Raw genomic sequence first — 18,605 nt, forward strand, 5'->3', positions numbered from 1 at the left:
CTAGACTTTTTTACGGAGGTCTTCTGCACTTATCACACTCCTCATTTATTAAATACACTAGAGTTAATTAATTATAATGCTAATACTCACTAGAGAAATTATGTCACAAAAAAGTCCTTTTGTTTAAATATTAGGTACAAATTGTACTCCATAATATTATAGGAAATACTGGTCCTTGGAGGGAATATTTCTCCACCCTTTAAGTGGTGTTCTTGCAACAAAATAGCTAAATCTAAGAATGAAGAGGACATGAAAAGAAATCTACTGCTGTAATCTTGATTTTTATTGAAGATATATCCATTTTTCATTCTTTATAAAAAGCTTTAAGAATCCTTATTTTAACCAGAAAGGACCTTTTCTTATATGTTAGATAAAAATTTATTTTTATTTATGTGCCTCATTGAAATTCTGTGTGATAAGAGAAAAATTACATTTTTATTACACTTCATTAACTGATGAAGCTGTATTCTGTCCACTAACCAAGCTCAGCATTTTCTGTTTTGGGATTTAACATGGAACTAATCAGCACCGCCTCTTCCTGTCATTATATCTAAGATTATAGGCCCAAACAAAAATAAAGAATAGACAGTCCTGGTAGAACCTGGCATCGTAGGTCTGGAAGAGAATTTAGAAAGAATACAGTCTATTTCATGCTGATCCAAATTATTTAATGCATGCAAATACATGGGAACCTATTCATTTAGTAGGGATTTGAGTTGATAAATTGTACAGAAATAGGAACAAAAGTGGAATTTTATATTCCCTAATATTCTGCATCCTTGGATAGAAATACATTTCTCTGGATTTTGAAGCCCCACACTTCTAAATCTTCCTTTAAAAACTTCACTTTCTTATTCCTCATAGCTTATCCCCAAAGCAAATGGTCTCTGTTACCTAAGTAAAAATCTTGAAAAAAAAGCTAATAAAAATGAAGCACAGAGAGAAACAAAGACGTAAAATTACAGAGCCCTGAAAAGAGCATTGCCATTAGTATCCTTCCTCGAATAATAGAAGACACATTGATATCTGGAGTCAACAGGAAATGTTCCATGGAAAGTTTGAGTGCCTGAAGACAGAAAAGTTCACACAAATAGATTATTGTTTTTTATTCTAAGAAATTATTTTTAGCCTTTTAAAAAAACATTCATCCAAAGAACTTCATTTGGTAAGAAATGTTATAAACAAATGCAAAGAAGTATTTCTCGTGGGACTGTTTCTTTTTCCATAGATGAAATCGCTATTCCAGACTTTGGCACCGGGGCTATGGAGAACTGGGGACTCATCACTTACAGAGAAACAAACTTGCTTTATGACCCTCAGGAATCAGCCTCATCAAACCAGCAGAGGGTGGCCAGTGTGGTTGCCCATGAACTTGTGCATCAGGTATAGAATCTTAGCATCAAATTAGCTTGTTTTTAATAATGTTTATTTATTTATTTTGAGAGAGAGAGCGCACGCACACACAAACAGGAAAGTGGCAGAGAGGCTCGGTCAGTGCAGAGCCTGATGCGGGTCTCAAACCCACAAACCACAAAATCATGACCTAAGCCAAAATCAAGAGTCAGACCCTTAATTGACTGAGCCACCCAGATGCCCCTCAAATTTTTGCTTGTTTTCCAAAGTGGCTTAAGACTATAGGAGTAACTGAAATTAATAATAACTCCACAAATAAGAAAGAGCCAATCAGAAAATCCTACTTGAAGGTCTCTTAGTGCTAGTAAATATTTTACCATAAAAACCTTTTAAGACACATTGTTTTGCTTTTAGTAAATATACAGGAATCCTTGTTATAACTTTAAATACTCCCAGTAATATCTAAATAAAGGCAATAAACAAAAGAGAATTTAAGGTCATTTAAAAATCAGGAGAAATGGAAAAAATTCAGGAGAAATGATGCTGGAAATGAATGCTAATTAAGTACAATACCTGCCACTTTTGTGTCAAGTGACATTTTCATGAAGAAATAAATGTACTGAAATTTTCTAGGCCTTTCTACCTCAAGCATACAAATTTAACTATCTCTTTATTGCTTATAATTCCAGTGGTTTGGAAATATTGTGACCATGGAATGGTGGGAAGACTTGTGGCTGAATGAAGGCTTTGCTTCCTTCTTTGAGTTCCTGGGAGTAAACCAAGCAGAAAAAGATTGGCAAATGGTGAGCCCTAAACACATAAGCTACAAATGCCGATTTTCCTCATGCAAAGTGACTGAAACCTTTACACAATGACAATGTCCCCGAGTCAGGGGCCTGGTGTGATGGTGAACTGGAGAGCCAAGCCAAGTTGTGTGTATGAGTAAAACCGGTCAGCTCCACTGAATTCTATCTCCCTTAGGGCAAGTGCCCAGGTCTCAGAGAGCAATTGAGTAGCCCAGTCTGAGGATATCCTTGAAAGAGTCCCTTAATAACATGTTTCAAAGCAGGAAAAAAATAGTGACCTTAGGCAATCCATATTTAATTTAATATTTAAGTGTCTGTAGTGCTAGTCCTTTGAAAAATCTCTAAGTTTAATTTTGCAAACAACTTACCTTACAGAGGTTGCTGAAATAGTGTGGTAAAGAGATAAGAGCATAAACTTAGTGTTACAGGGAATGTGACCTTGAGCAAGTGACATATACTGAGTTGGTTCTCTCCTTTATGAAAGAAGAACATTGTTCTCTCTCTTGTAAGCTTAAAAGCTCCTAAAAATACATGGAACTACCATTATCCTACCTCATGTCTCTAGGGGCCTCGAACAAAGGCGTCTGTGAACCCTAAAGGTATTTTTTTTTCTGAAAGGCTAAGCCTGTCTTTATCTCTATTTAGATGGTGTTGGTATGCTTATATGTTAGTATATATGAAAGCATAAGTGTGTAGACGCGTAAAAGTAGAGAATTATAGGACATTGTGTACGACAGAGACCACTGCCCTCTACTGGAAAAAAATAAAAAGACAACCTTAAATACCTGAAGCCTTTGGCCTGTTCCACAACCTATCTTGAAGAGTGAAAAAGTTAACTTGCAATCATTCCTGCTTTAGAACTTTAGTCTACGTCAGGGTTTTTCAACCATGGAACTACTGACATTTGGGCCAGATAACTCAGGAGTGGTTGACAGTGGTGGAGGCTGTCCTGTGTACTGTGTAGAATATTTAAGAGCATCGCTGGCCCATATATACGAGATTTAAGTATCCCTCCCTCCCCAGTTGTAAAAGCAAAAATGTGTCCACATATTTCCAGATGTTCCCTGGGGGACAACATTTCCACTAGTTGAGAATCACTCATATATGTTGAAAACTGTTGATTTTGTAATTTTTGAAACTAAACTCTAGAAACGAAAAAATATGTTGTCCTTTATTTTCTATAAAGTAACCTGATGTCAGATTTATATCAGGGTATTGCAAGAAATTAGAACATTTTAAATTGTTGTACTATATATATATGTATACACACACATATATATAACATTTTAATATTCCAATTCGGTATTTCAAAATACTAATTAATTTCAGAAGAATTTAGTATGCAGTTCTTCAGTGAAATTTAATCAGATGGTCCAACTCATTCATATATCGTCATTCATTTATGAATTTTTTAAAGTTTATTTATTTTGAGAGAGAGAGAGTGAGAGAGCATGAGCAGGGGAAGGGAGAGAGAGTGAATCCCAAGCGGGCTCCGCACTGATCATGAACTGTGAGATCATGACCTGAGTCGAAACCGAGAATCAGACGCTTAACCAACTGAGCCACCCAAGAGCCCCCATTCATTCATTCTTTATCCATTTGTTCAGTCTTCTGTGTGCAGTGGCACTACAGAGAATCCAAAACTGAATAAAACATAGTTCTTGCCCTCAAGAAATTCCCAGTTAATGGTATGGTGGGTAGAGGGGACAGATAAATAAAAAGACAGATTGTAAGAGAGCCTGGTAAGTACCACAGTGGTGGAGCTTCACTTCACAGGTGAAAACTCTGATGCTCAGGAAGGTAATATAACTTTCTAATCTCACATAGACAATTGGTAGCACAACCAAGACTAGAGTCAAATTTCCTGACACTGACACCTGAATTCTTTCTGCACCTAAAATGTGTACAAAGTTTTAAATCCAGGTCAAAACTACCTTGATTGGCAGTCATCACTTCACAATAGTACCTTGCCTATTATAAGTAGAAATCACAAAATTGGAAAACCTAAATATGGTATGCTCCTCTGCGAAGAATATTTTTAATAAAGTAAGACCAATAAAGCTTTTCTTTTTTTTAGTAATGATTTAACAGAATGAGATTTCAGAATCTAATTGATTATGAATCAAAATAGTAATAGCAGCTATGGTGTTGGGTTTCACTCCAGCAGGGACTATGCCAAATGCTTACCATGCATTATGTCTTTGAATTCTCTAACAATTCCCATTATCCCTATTTGATGGGTGTGGGAACTTGCTTAAACCTACAGATCTAGAAAATGGAAACATTGAGTTATGAGCCATGGAAGTAGACAGCTAGACCTCTCAATCCTGTATTTTGCTGAGAAAACATAGGGTTAGAATGAGATGATGAACTGTGGCAAAAACTAATATTTTCTTTGATTAATTATGAATCATCCAAATTCTAATGTTTCGTTGACGGGGAAAAAAAATCCCAAACATCAATTTTTGGCAGATCAACATGTATCCTCACTTAATTCTGAGGACAAATCTGTGAGGTGTCCATTGCACAGGTATGGAAATAGGGCTTGGAAAGTTTGGCACGTGTCCGAAAGGCACACAGAAGTGGCAGAAACAGAATTCACAGATGCTTATGTCTTCTTGACCTGCCACGTAGGGGTGAAGTCAAAGGGATTATAATAGAAGAAGGGAATGGAATCCATGCAAATTAATCAGTGCAACACATGATTCACTGGGACACCTAATGCTGGTCTTGAGTAATTTGAGCGATTTACATTTATTTTCCCTCAGTTTTATATAAATGATATTTTGAAATATGGACCAGTATAAAGGAAGTGCTGTATTTCTCTGGTTCATTGTGTCATTTCAGAGAGATCAGATGTTACTTGAAGATGTGTTACCTGTACAAGAGGATGATTCTTTGATGTCCTCGCACCCAATTGTTGTCACGGTGACAACTCCTGCTGAAATAACATCTGTCTTTGATGGAATATCCTATAGCAAGGTGGGGAAAACAGGACATGGGTATGAGCCTCTTCCTGTGTAGTGACTTTGAGTAAATGCCTAAAAATGGTAAGAATGATTAGACTATGCTCACAGGCTTCAGGAAACAGCGTGGAACTTGTTTTGGATGCTGAATATTCAGTAGTTTGTGCTCTTCAGTCAAACCGATTAATGCTGGTAATTGTCACAAGATTTTGAAACAGGTTTTTAAAGACTTCTCCCTTCACTTTTGTTTATAACCTCTCTCATTCTAACTGAACATGTACACTTTAAGCATCACATTTAAAATTGTTTTATTTGCTCTTTTAAAAGACAGTAAATCTTTTTCTGCCATGTGGTCTTTGGAAAATGCCATACATGGGGACATTTTTTTTTCTTTCTTTTCTTTCTTTCTTTTTTGAGGGGGGACATCTTTTCTATAGAATCCTTTAGTGTTTCCAATAAGAACTGAAACCCAACTCAGTTGAAAGGAATTCCTTTTATCCATTTTTATATAAGATATAAAGATGACTTTATTAGCATGTTGTAGATGGGGCATTTTTAAAAAATATTTTTATTTATTTCTAGGAGAGAGAGAGAGACAGCGTGAGCAGGGGAGGGTCAGAGAGAGAGGGAGACACAGACTCCGAAATAGGCTCCAGGCTCTGAGCTGGCAGTCAGCACAGAGCCCGACGCGGGGCTCAAACCCACGAACCGCAAGATCATGACCCAAATGAAAGTCGGACGCTCAACCGACTAAGCCACCCAGGCGCCTAGATGGGGCATTTTTATCCATGAAATTTTTTTTTGCAAAGTTAGTGAAGATCTGCAGTGACCCATTTTCTCCCACAGTGTCTCCTTCCTACAGTTCTGCCTCCAAACATACTCATGCCTGCATGCAGCATAATTTAGTTATTTCCCTTTTGCTGCTCATGGTTTACCCACTATGCTCAGTTGCTCAAAACCCACTGGAAATGAATACATGTTGCTATTCTGAACAATACCTAGTATTGGTTTAAGACAAAATATTATAATTATTAAAATGACTACTAGTTAAAATGGCTTAAGTGAGAAAAGCCTTTATAGATTACCATTTCAAATTTATAGCATCATATTTTTGGCTTTCCCTATCATTCCCACGGCATCTTTTTAGGCTTCTCTTCTCATTTTTCTTTCACATCACCAATGATTCTTTTAAAAATTTCTGTTAAAATAAACATTTCTAGTCCACTAACAGTACATTCTAATAACTCACATGGAGATGTTTATATTTTATTACAGTTATATACAGTTTATATTTTATCAGTTTCTTTCTGAGTCCTAGATATTCCATGGGTTTAAGATAGTAGGTCAGAAATAAATAAATGTTCTAAGCCTTTAGTCTTCTAGGTGCAAAAATAATTTATACTTAATAAATTGCAGTAAAAATTACTAATTTGGATGGGGAGTGGCCCATGATTTTCCAGCAAGTTACTTGAAAATTGATTTAAAAATTTATAAGTAGTGCATTTTAGTATTAATCTTATAACATATGCAAAGAAAGTAGAGAGCAGAGGTATTCATTAGATTCTTCAGACAAAATAAAACCAAATGAGATAAACTACTTTTGAAGAGGATTTTATGTCTAAATGATGTATTTATATCAAACTGTTTGATCAGATATTTCCTCAACTATCTATTTCCACTAAATGTAGTACTTTTAAAGTACTGAAATATATTTAAGAAGTAGCCAGAATTTTATCATGGAATTACTTTCCTTATTCACTGAAAAATAAGGGTTTTCTAAGTCTTTCAAACCATTCTCTTTCATTAGAAAAGCTCCATCTGCTGGTTCATTTGGCAAAGTGCAATAATTATTTAAACCCCAAGTCTCTGAAATGATGGCCACTTTATCCATTTCTCTTTGCCTTTTAGTTATTTTAGAAGCCTAGATACAGGGGGTGTGCCAAATGCCATTTTTATCTTAAAATGATAGAGCTATATCCAAGTAATTTAGTGGAATCATACTGAAGAAATAATCTCACACATATGATCAGAAAGTACTAGTCACAATAGCGATCATTGGTATCCTTTCCTAGTTTGATTTGTCATTCTTTTCCACCACAGGGCGTTTCCATTCTGAGAATGCTTGAAGACTGGATAACACCAGAGAAGTTTCAAAAAGGCTGTCAGGTACGATTTATCACTTTTAATAGTATTAAGCGTAAGCTACATTGCTCCGTGGCTGATGAATGTCAGTATGTGATTAATCAAGGACGATCCCTGTTTTACTTTTTCCTCTCCTTACTCAGGGATAGATTAAATAGCAAAACATGAAAAGGTGACTTCACATCCAGTTAAGTGGCTACACTGTGTCTCTAATTACCATTTAGCAGAAATTTCATGGAGAAGTTACTTGGAGTCCTTGGTTATTTTTGATATCCTTTACATGTGTATTAGCTCAGGCTGCCATAATAAATATATCAACTGGGTGGTTTAAACAATGGAAATTTATTTTCTCACCATTCTGGGGGCCAAGAAGTCTCTGGCCAAGGCACTGCAGACTCCTGTTTTAGAGAGGGCTGTCAGCCTGGTTTGCAGACGGCTGCCTTTCTCTGTGTCTTCACATGGCAGAGGGAGAGAGCTCTCTGGTGCCTCTTATCATGAGGACATTGGTCCCATAGTGAGGGTCCCACCCTCATGACTTCATCTGAACCTAAATGCTTTCCAAAGGCCTCATCTGCAAACACAATCGCATTAGAGATGAGAGTTTCAATGTATGAATTTTGGGGAATGTGATTCAGGCCATAGCCACATGACATAAAGATTTAAATGTATCTATAAAAGTCTTCCCTTATAGTTCATACAAGGACTTTTCCCTTATTATTGGACTTAAAAATGGCAAATATACACATTCAAGGAATGTGGGGGAGTCAAGGAATAAAGAGGGCCTGCTTCCTTTTGGAAACAGAAATGATAATAAATTTTCAAAAGCGTTTCAAACATCTTTTGTGTTTTGCTAGCAAAACCAAAGCCAAATCTCTCAGGGTTTTATGTTATCAGTGTTGCTTCACTGTGTCCCTGTAAGTGCCCTGTCTGCGGGTTGGCCCTGCTGTGGCCCGGAGATGGAATTGTTTTCCAGCTTCTTCCCTTTATTCTCTGCCCTCCCTTCTGTGGTGCCCCAGGTAGTTAGGCAGAGTTGTGGTGCTGGATGCCTGTCCAGAGCGTAGAAAAGAGGTCAGAACAGCACTCTGTCAGCTTTCCCAAAGAGGATCCACACTCCTTTTGGATGTGATTACCCAGGACAGTGCCCGTTCACCATTCCTTCAGCTCTCACCACTACCAAGCCTTGTTATGTGGCATCTAGCACTCTCTAGGCTACCCCAAAAAGAAACAGTCCATTTCTACCCAATGGTAAAATTCCTAGGTGACTACTTATGTAAGAAATAAGTCCAAGACTTAGGAAATATTCAGCGAGCACATCAATACATTTTACTTCTTTTGTCCATTAATAAAATATTCTGTGTGGTTGGAAACTAATTTGACAATAAACTATTTGTAAAAAAAAAAAAAAAAATTCTGTGTGGACCCTGGAAGAAAGGGAGAAGCCATGTGCTTGTTCTTATGTGTACATTAGAACACTTTGTAACTTTTCCATCAGCTTCAGACTCACATTTCATCATATCTTCTCCTACTGGGAGCACCTTTAGTGGGGAACTCTGTCTCCTATATCTTTGCATATATTCCAGTCCCTAGTAGATGGCATCACACATGATGGGCAATCCAAACAATGCTTCTTAAGTGAATGAACGGTCTACAATAAATGACCTAGAGAAAAACAAAGACAATTCATTTTGAAACATTAAGTTAAAATTCCAATTGCATAGTTTCATTCTAAATTAAACCGGTGGATAACATTCTTGGAATCTTCAAAGCTGACTTCAAATTAAATGATTTTTATAGTAACTCCTAGAGATGTTCCGGGAGTCTTTAAAAGTGAATAGCTATTCTAATAATTCAGTAATACTCTCATATTTTCCTTAGCCTGGTATCTATGGTGTAATTAATTAAAAATCCAGTCCTGTCTAAAACTAATATTTCTCAAGTGAAATCTGTCTTCCTCCGTCCTGTGACTACAGATGCAGCTAGAAACTAAACCAGAATGATTAGATATTAATTTTTTCATGCCATCATAGTGCTGTGGAATAAATTAACACACACACACACACACACACACACACACACACCCCACTAACCACTAAACCCTCACTTTTTTCCTACAATCTTCAAACACTAGCTAATATCTGAAAACAGTATATGGTCAGTGTAGACCACACTCAGTTAAGCTCACAAACCAATTGGAACATTCTTTCACTTCATTCAAGTATCTGAATAGTATCTTTACTTGAATTAGCATCCCTCTGTGATTGCAGCCCCTAAATTCCTGAAGCCGTGATATTGTTCAAGATGTTTTCCTGGCAAATACTAACTTTCTGCCCAAAGTGACTCTTCATTAGCTAACCTGGCATGGCACTAAATCTGGGGATGGCCAGCTTTCTGTTCTCTTTCAAGCTCATCACCTTCCCCCAAACCCCACCTCCGAGATCAAGATAGGTAGTAGTGAGAGGGAATAAGATCAAAACCATCACCTGGAAAATCTTTAAGGCTGTGCTTGTGCATAAGAAATTATAATAGATGGGGTGCCTGGGTAGCTCAGTGGCCGACTTCGGCTCAGGTCATGATCTCGTGGTTTGTGATTTTGAGTCCCAAGGTGAGCTCTGTGCTGACAGTTCAGAGCCTTAGAGCCTGCTTCGGATTCTGTATCTCCCTCCCTCTCTCTCTCTCTGCCCCTTCCCCACTCACATTCTGTCTCTGTGTCTCTTAAAAATAAATATTTTTTAAAAATTTAAAAGGAAATGATAATAGATAATGGGGCATTTGAAACAGTATATGGTCATGAAATCAAGCTGAGAAATATATCCATGCTTTCTTTTCCTCCGGGTATAAGAGGTATCCCTGATGGAACAGCAGTGGCTCAGGTGCAACATGTCCTTTCCCTTCCTAGGATACTAGTAACAGAACCAGTGTTCTTTTCCTTTTGTGCTTACCACCCCAAACCCAGCCAATGGGGGCACTAGGATCGGGGGATGTAGGTCACCATGAAATTTTGAATGGAATGACTGCATCGTGAATATTCAAGGTGAAGAATTTCTTCATATAGAGTATTCGGAAATGTACTAATCTAGACAAAATAGAATTGATGTCTTTTTTTGTTTTTTAAGAGAGAGCACAAATAGGGGAGAAGAAGGAGAAGGAGAGATCACATCTTAAGCAAGCTCCACACTCAGCAGGGAGCTTCATGGCAGCTCCCGGGCTTGATCTCATGAGGATGAGACCCTGACCTGAGCCGAAATCAAGAGTCAGACACTTAACTGACTGAGCCACCCAGGCACTCAAAATTGATGTCTTTTCATATACTGTTTATATAAATGTCCATGTAGCCTATAGTTCAGTAGAAGCAAGAGACTGTGGTTTAAAAAGCAGTAACAATAATAACATCACTGACAGAAAGCTCACAAACTGGTTCAGGATTTAGAATTCTTTCAAGGTTACCTCAGGACCTCAGGAAAATCTCATCACCTCTCTAGGCACCAATTTCCTTCACCCCCCACAAAATTTGAGTTGTACTAATAATACTTAATGTCCCTTCTAGTGCTAAGATTGCACAGTTCTAAGCTCAAGGTATTGTGAGTATACAAATAAACTCCTCTAAATTAATTTTAAATGGTTGTTTTTTTTTTTTAATTCCTGAGAAAGAGAGACAGTGTGAGCAGGGGAGGGTCAGAGAGAGAGGGAGACACAGAATCTGAAGCAGGCTCCAGGCTCTGAGCTAGCTGTCAGCACAGAGCCCGACGCGGGGCTCGAACCCACAAACTGTGGGATCATGACCTGAGCCAAAGTCGCACGCTTAACCGACTGACCCTCCCAGGCGCCCCTCTAAATTAATTTTAAAAAGCTATTACTCACTAGAAATTGTCATTAAGAGGTAGCTATGGTTGCAATTAATTACTATTTCAAGTATCCAGTTATTTTATTTAGAATGAATGATTTGTGCAAAGCTCTGGAACAAATGCTTAAAACGGATACCGATTGAGTGGCTTTCATTTCTTCTCCCTTCCTTTGCCTGCCCTCCAGTGGCGGTGCTGAGAAGTGAACTAATCAGAAGAACAAAAACAAAGGCAGCATTCCAAACTGGTCTCAACCCTAGTCCAGGCTTCTTGGAGCAGGGCATCTAATATTGTTTCATCTCTTTACACCTCAAATGAAAGGAATTTAGAAACTAATGTGACTTAGGCACAGTAACTTCCTGAAAATTATAGTCACTTAGAGTGAAAATGTCATGTGCAACGTTAACCACTTGTTATTCTTTGAAGGCTCAAGGAACACTTAAGAAAGTGACAGCATTTTTATTTTATTTTATTATTTTATTTTATTTTATTTTATTTTATTTTATTTTATTTTATTTTATTTTATTTTATTCTATTTTATTTTATTTTATTTTATTTTATTTTATTATTTTTTGAAAGAGAGTGAGCATGAGCAGGAGAGGGGAGAGCGAGAAGGAGAGAGAGAGAATCCCAAGCAGGCTCTGCACCCAGTGCAGAGTCCAATGCAGGTCTCCATTGCACAGCCCTGAGATCATGACCTGAGCTGAAAACAAGAGTCAGATGCTCAACTGACTGAGCCACCCAGGTGCCCCAAAGATGTCCATATTTTAATTGGGACAATTCCTGACAGCAACAGAGGTGTGATACAGCAGGAACGTTGGAGGGTTTCCTGGAGATGCATGAGTGGCTTCCAATTATGAGACTAGGAGAAAACTAGGATTTCCTTTAGTGACCTACCACATTGGACCTAAAAAGTCATATAGAGAGAGACTTTGTGAACAGAATTGCTAAAGGGGAGAGCTTTCTAGTTAAAAAACTCCTATTTTAAAACTATTTGAAGAGTAAAGACATTCTTTACTCTCGTGAATAATTTCCCCAATTTATCCAGGATCAGGATCATCATTATCATTCTTACTATTCGAAAGGTTGTATATCCATTTCTTTACAGCAGGGGTCTGTTTGGGCGCGTGGGTGGCTCAGTCAGTTAAGGACCTGACTTTGACTCAGGTCATGATCTTGCAGTTGACGAGTTTGAGCCCTGCATCGGGCTCTGTGCTGACAGCTCAGGGCCTGGAGCCTGCTTTGGACTCTGTGTCTCCACCTCTCTGCCCCTCCCCTGCTCATGCTCTGTCTCTCAATAATAAATAAGCATTAAAAAAGATTTAAATTGAACAGTGGTGCAATTTAAAACTTTAAAGCAGGGGTCTACCAACAGCTACTTGCAGGCCAAATCTGGCCCACCACTCACTTTTCTAAGGTCTGCAAACAAAATCATTTCTACAGCTTTGAATTGTTGAAAAATCACAAGAAGGACAATATTTCATGACGTGTGGAAGTTACATGAAATTCAAATATCAGAGCGCATACATAATGTTTTCTTGGTTATTCATTTACATATTATCTATGGATGCTTTTGTGCTACAGAGGCAGAGTTGAGTAGGTGTGACAGACACTATAGAACCCACAAAACTTAAAATCTTTACTATATAGCTTTTTACCAAAAAAAGTTTGCTGAGCCCTGGCTTAGAGACAGGCTTACCTGTTTTATCTTTGCATATAGCCTCAATCACTCATGTGTGATGGGCTCATCTAGTGTCTGAGATGAGAAAACACCACTATAAGTGAAGGTAGGGGATGTAGCCAATAGCGACAGGTTAACAGCTCTAAGTGAAGATCATAGAATTATGAATCTCTCTTCACACTGGATCACAAATGTTATGGACTGTTGACTGTTTGCTGAACACTTGACTGCCCTTAAGTATCTTATATTTCTTGTCCTGAAAAAAATTAAGTGTTTCCTCTCCTGTGCACAAGCCCATTAGACTATTAAAAAAAGGACAAGCTAGGGGCACCTGGGTGGCTCAGTCAGTTGAGCATCTGGCTTTTGATTTCGGCTCAGGTCATGATCCCATGGTCATGGGATCAAGCCCTGCATCGGGCTCCACACTCAGGGTTGAGCCTATTTAAGATTCTCTCTTTCTCTCTCTCTCTCTCTCTTCCCTTCTGTGCCTCTCCCCTGCTTGCATGCACTCTCTCTCTAAAATAAAAAATAAAAAAATTAAAATAAAAAAAACAAGCTACATCATTGATAAGGAAAAATATTCCTTGTGCTTTATAAATAAATTATTTGACGTTTTTAAAAGTTACAAAATGTTTTACATGCAGTGTGTCATTTGACTTTTACTGAAGGTACACTTGCCATATTATACATTAGAGTGAAAAATGTTGACAGATTCAGCTCATGTGGTGGAAATATGAGAAAAGCATACATTGATTTCTAAAATGCTTGTTATCTTTCACATACAGATTTACTTGGAAAACTACCAATATAGGAATGCAAAAACTGATGATTTTTGGGGAGCACTTGAAAAGGTAAGAAGTATATCCCCAACTATTTCTTTGATTAACATATGATTTATCAATCATTTCTTTATCTGATTATTCTATCTTTTCATTTCCCCTAATTTGTTAATTGTTCCTCTTTTTTTTTTANTCTCTCTCTCTTCCCTTCTGTGCCTCTCCCCTGCTTGCATGCACTCTCTCTCTAAAATAAAAAATAAAAAAATTAAAATAAAAAAAACAAGCTACATCATTGATAAGGAAAAATATTCCTTGTGCTTTATAAATAAATTATTTGACATTTTTATAGGTTACAAAATGTTTTACATGCAGTGTGTCATTTGACTTTTACTGAAGGTACACTTGCCATATTATACATTAGAGTGAAAAATGTTGACAGATTCAGCTCATGTGGTGGAAATATGAGAAAAGCATACATTGATTTCTAAAATGCTTGTTATCTTTCACATACAGATTTACTTGGAAAACTACCAATATAGGAATGCAAAAACTGATGATTTTTGGGGAGCACTTGAAAAGGTAAGAAGTATATCCCCAACTATTTCTTTGATTAACATATGATTTATCAATCATTTCTTTATCTGATTATTCTATCTTTTCATTTCCCCTAATTTGTTAATTGTTCCTCTTTTTTTTTTAATATCAGGCAAGTAATTTACCAGTGAAAGAAGTAATGGATACATGGACCAAACAGATGGGTTATCCTGTACTTGATGTGAAAGATATGAGGAACATCACACAGAAGCGCTTTCTATTGGACTCAAGAGCGAATTCTTCTGAGCCACATTCAGCTCTTGGGTAAGGATCTAAAATGCATTTGAAAAGAAAAGCAGAAATTTGATGGAAATACTGGCCATTTGCTTAGTTCTTACTCTCCAGTACATGATTGGTTGGTGATAATTTAAAAGCACAATGTCTTTAGGGAAACAAAAGCATCCAGACATAGGTCCATGGTCTCCAGGTTCAAGATGGTGGACTGAGCACATGCATCCAAGTCCTGTTCTTCCCAGAAACCACTGAATAAAGAAATAGAAGTGTTACAAGAAATAACCTCATAAAAGAAAGAAAGAGGAGGGGCAGATAGATTCTAGAAGAAAAGCCAGAAGGAGAAATATCGATAGAAAACAAACAAATTGAGGAAGATGAAGCCAGATAAAAACTTGCTCTAGAGGTAGAAATATCTTCCATCTTCCTAGACAGGCTCGGGGCTGACTGTCAGCATGAAGAGTGGAGCGCAGGAAGGAGTGGTGAGGATGAAATAGGACAAATAATTTGAAGTCTAGACTCAGGACAATTGTGCCAGTCAGAAACACCCCCATTTCACTTTCCCTTCACCTACTGACATCCTTTCCTCTGTTCGGAGCTCTTGGAAGTCTGCCAGAAGTCTGGCAATGACCCAAGGTAAAAATCCCAAGGCTCTTCCCCCCGCCCCCCGCCCCCCCCCCATCCAAAATAAATGACTAAAACAGTGGAGGAGAGCTAACGGTTTCCATTTGGTTAGGATGCCCGGAGTATAGCTTTCCTCTGTATGGCATTTGTAGGGGGATGGGCTGGAGCTGCCAGATCCCCTCATACATGCTCAGAGCCCCCGGACAGACTTCTGTTCAGAGGAAAAGCCTGTTTCAAAAAATATACCTCCCTCTCAACAGCAGAGGGATTACATACAAGATACCAAGAATAATTAAATTAGTCCTTCTTTCTGAAATATAAATGGGCAATTAAGATCACAAGACACATAAAAAAAATCTAAAAGGATAAAAGTTTGAACAAACAAAAAACCTGTCTCTAATAAGAACATAATTGAGGAAAAAGAAATTTATAAAATACATTCAGAGATCAAAGAAGCTATTAACACTTATTAACTCAGAGCAGAGTATCTTTGAAAAAACAAACTTAGAATATAGAATTGCTCTGAAAGATTAAATTTTTGGTTGTCAAAGAATTAATAGACCAAGTAGCAATAAGTCTGGGGAATTCTCCAAAGTTATAGGGCAAACATAGAGAGCTGACAAATATGAAAGAGAAGACAAATATGAAATGTCCAGCATCCAACTAATAGATGTCTCTCTTTTTTTAAATGTTTTATTTATTTTTGAGAGAGACATTGAGAGACAGCAGGGGAGGGTCAGAGAGAGAGGGAGACACAGAATCGGAAGCAGGCTCCAGGCTCTGAACTAGCTGTCAGCACAGAGCCCAACGCGCGGCTCAAACCCATGAACCGTGAGATCATGACCTGAGCCGAAGTCGGATGTTTAGCAGATGAAGCCACTCAGGCGCCGCTAGATGTTAGAGAGATAGAGCACAAGTAGGGGAGGGACAGAGAGAGAGAGCGAGACAGACTCTGAAGAAGGCTCCAGATCAAGACCTGAGCTTCAGTTTTTAAAAGGGGATGCTTCCAAGAGGGGCTGGGCTGTGGGGAGGGTGGAAAAGGAGACTGGCTTTTCAACAGCAGTTCTTCTAGTTTTTGACAAGAATGTTTTTATTTACAAACTGCACAAATGAAATTCTCCTGAATATTTAAACAGCAATTATAAACTCAACCAATCAAATTCTCTCGCGTGTATCATTTATAAGTAACTTCTGAATATCACTACTTAAAATTTCATTAAATCCTATTTGTAATTTCAAAATACAAACACCTAAAGACACAGATTTATAAATCAAATTTAAAAAACCTTCCTCTATGTTTTTTATGAATGTAATTAAAATTCATACAGTATACTGGGGCGCCTGGGTGGCTTAGTCGGTTAAGCGTCCGACTTTCGCTTAGGTCATGATCTCGCGGTTCGTGGGTTCGGGCCCCGCGTCGGGCTCTGTGCTGACTGCCAGCTCAGAGCCTGGAGCCTGTTTCAGTCTGTGACTCCCTCTCTCTCTGACCCTCCCCTGCTCACACTGTCTCTCTCTCATGGGAATGAATAAAAAACATTAAAAAAAAAAAAATTCATAGAGTATACCAAATTTCTTGGGCATCTTCAACATATTAAGCATCAAACCTTTAACTTTACAAACTCAGAGTTTTCAAGACATTTAAACATGACTCCTGAGTTAAAGTATCCTAAGAATTCCAGTTAAAATTATCAATACAATATGTCATTTCTCTTTTATTTGCCAGACTTTTAAAAATTGGCAAGGGACAAAAACTGAGGACTGATGGATGTGGGGGGAGGGGGGATGGGCATGGAGAAGGACACTTGTGGGGATGAGCACTGAGTGTTATGTGGAAACTAATTTGACAATAAACTATTAAAAAAAAAATTGGCAAGGGTGGGGGCGCCTGGGTGGCTTAGTTGGTTAAGCGTCCGACTTTCGCTTGGGTCATGGTCTCGCGGTTCATGGATTCGAGCCCCGCATCGGGCTCTGTGCTGGCTGCCAGGTCAGAGCCTGGAGCCTCTTTCGGAGTCTGTATCTCCCTCTCTCTCTGACCCTCCCCTGCTCATGCTGTCTCTCTCTCTCTCTCTCTCCTAGAAATAAATAAAAATATTTTTAAAAAATATTGGCAAGGGTGAAATTGGAATGATATGTATTCAAATATTGTAGAAGCTGACAAAATGTGCAAACAGCCAATGATTTCACATTTGTCACACTTGTATGAATATAGCTTATACAAAAAGTCTGAGTATTATGTCCATTTCTGCATACTTAGTTGTTTTTGTCTACACTTCTGGGATGCCAATCGCTCCCAATGGGAGAGAATGAAATCAAGATCTCAGGAGCTCTGGCATGGGGCTGGCCACAAAGCCTGGGTCTACCACTTTGGGGATATCACCTTAGCCCCCCATTATCCAGAAGAGCCTGCTCCTAGACAGCACCCTGACTAAATGGGAACAACATGGCGTAGCACTAGTTCCCTGGACATCATTCCAATTTGACCTTGGCCAGTTTTTTTTCTCCCTCAGTATCATTGACAAACAATTGACATACATCATGTATATGTTTAACATGTACAACATGATGGTTTGATTTATGTATATTGTGAAACGATGACCACAACAGGCTCATCACCCATGCCAGTTTTTACCGTCCCACTTGGTTTGGGTAGAGAGACTTTTGCACCCATGGTCCCTTCAGCTGGTCTCTAATCTTCACTGCCTGGTTTCTACCAAAAAGGCCCTTAGCCCTCTTTATCTCCTCTTTAGTCTCAATGATTTTGTATATTAAAAGTTACTTATATATAAATCATCACAAGAGCCATTATTCTGTAGTAATTAAGATAACATGAGGAAGAAGAATTATAGGGTGTGACAAAGGTGTCCCAGGATAACTATAAGCTGGTTCTTTTACAGTTACTGTTTTATGTTCTAGCAAATTAGATTGGCCAAATTTAATACTGCTAGAGACTATTTAGATATTAAAACTTAAAAATATTTCTTTCTTGTGAATCAAACTTCCACTGGGGAGTAATTACTCTCTCCTGTTATGTGTATCCATGGGTACACTGAGCCTGACTTAATGGGTGGGTCAGGAGGTATGCTTGAATAGGGAAGGGCACAGAAGACTTTCTTGAAGAAGTGATATTTAACAGGGTGCCTGGGTGGCTCAATCAGCTAAGCGTCCGACTTCAGCTCAGGTCATGATCTCACGGTTTGTGGGTTCAAGCCCCGCGTCAGGCTCTGTGCTGACAGCTAGCTCAGAGTCTGGAGACTGTCTTCCGATTCTGTATCTCCCTTTCTCTCTGACCCTCCCCTGCTTATGCTGTCTCTATCTCTGTCTCAAAAATAAACAAAAACATTAAAAAAAGAAGTGATATTTAAGCTAAGGAAATTGATATGAGGGGATGACCATGGGCAATGTTCAAAAGAGAAACTATAACATGTAAGAAGGCCTCGGGGGCGGGGGTGAGTAGCATTACACATATAATACACAACACTCACTAAGCATTTACTCAGTACCTGCCACTACTTTAAGCACTTTAGAATATTTTATTATGATAACAGGTAGGGAAATTGACAAATAACTGAAAATGATTAGATAACTTATTC

The 18,605-nt window shown here is 38.2% G+C and overlaps 1 protein-coding gene across 2 annotated transcripts in view; it reads left to right on the top strand.

Annotated features, from left to right (window-relative positions):
• Positions 1-18,605, top strand: part of ENPEP (glutamyl aminopeptidase) — an 84,035-nt gene that overhangs the window by 31,726 nt on the left and 33,704 nt on the right. For both annotated transcript variants that reach the window (XM_077755003.1, XM_077755004.1), the window contains exons 5-10: positions 1,229-1,383; positions 2,043-2,156; positions 5,007-5,141; positions 7,226-7,291; positions 13,573-13,638; positions 14,273-14,424. In XM_077755003.1, coding sequence (XP_077611129.1) covers positions 1,229-1,383; positions 2,043-2,156; positions 5,007-5,141; positions 7,226-7,291; positions 13,573-13,638; positions 14,273-14,424 — 688 coding nt within the window. The remainder of the gene's footprint in view (positions 1-1,228; positions 1,384-2,042; positions 2,157-5,006; positions 5,142-7,225; positions 7,292-13,572; positions 13,639-14,272; positions 14,425-18,605) is intronic.

Source organism: Crocuta crocuta, unplaced genomic scaffold (genome assembly GCF_008692635.1).
Source record: "Crocuta crocuta isolate KB4526 unplaced genomic scaffold, BGI_CrCroc_1.0 scaffold52, whole genome shotgun sequence".
Taxonomy (NCBI): Eukaryota; Metazoa; Chordata; class Mammalia; order Carnivora; family Hyaenidae; genus Crocuta; species Crocuta crocuta.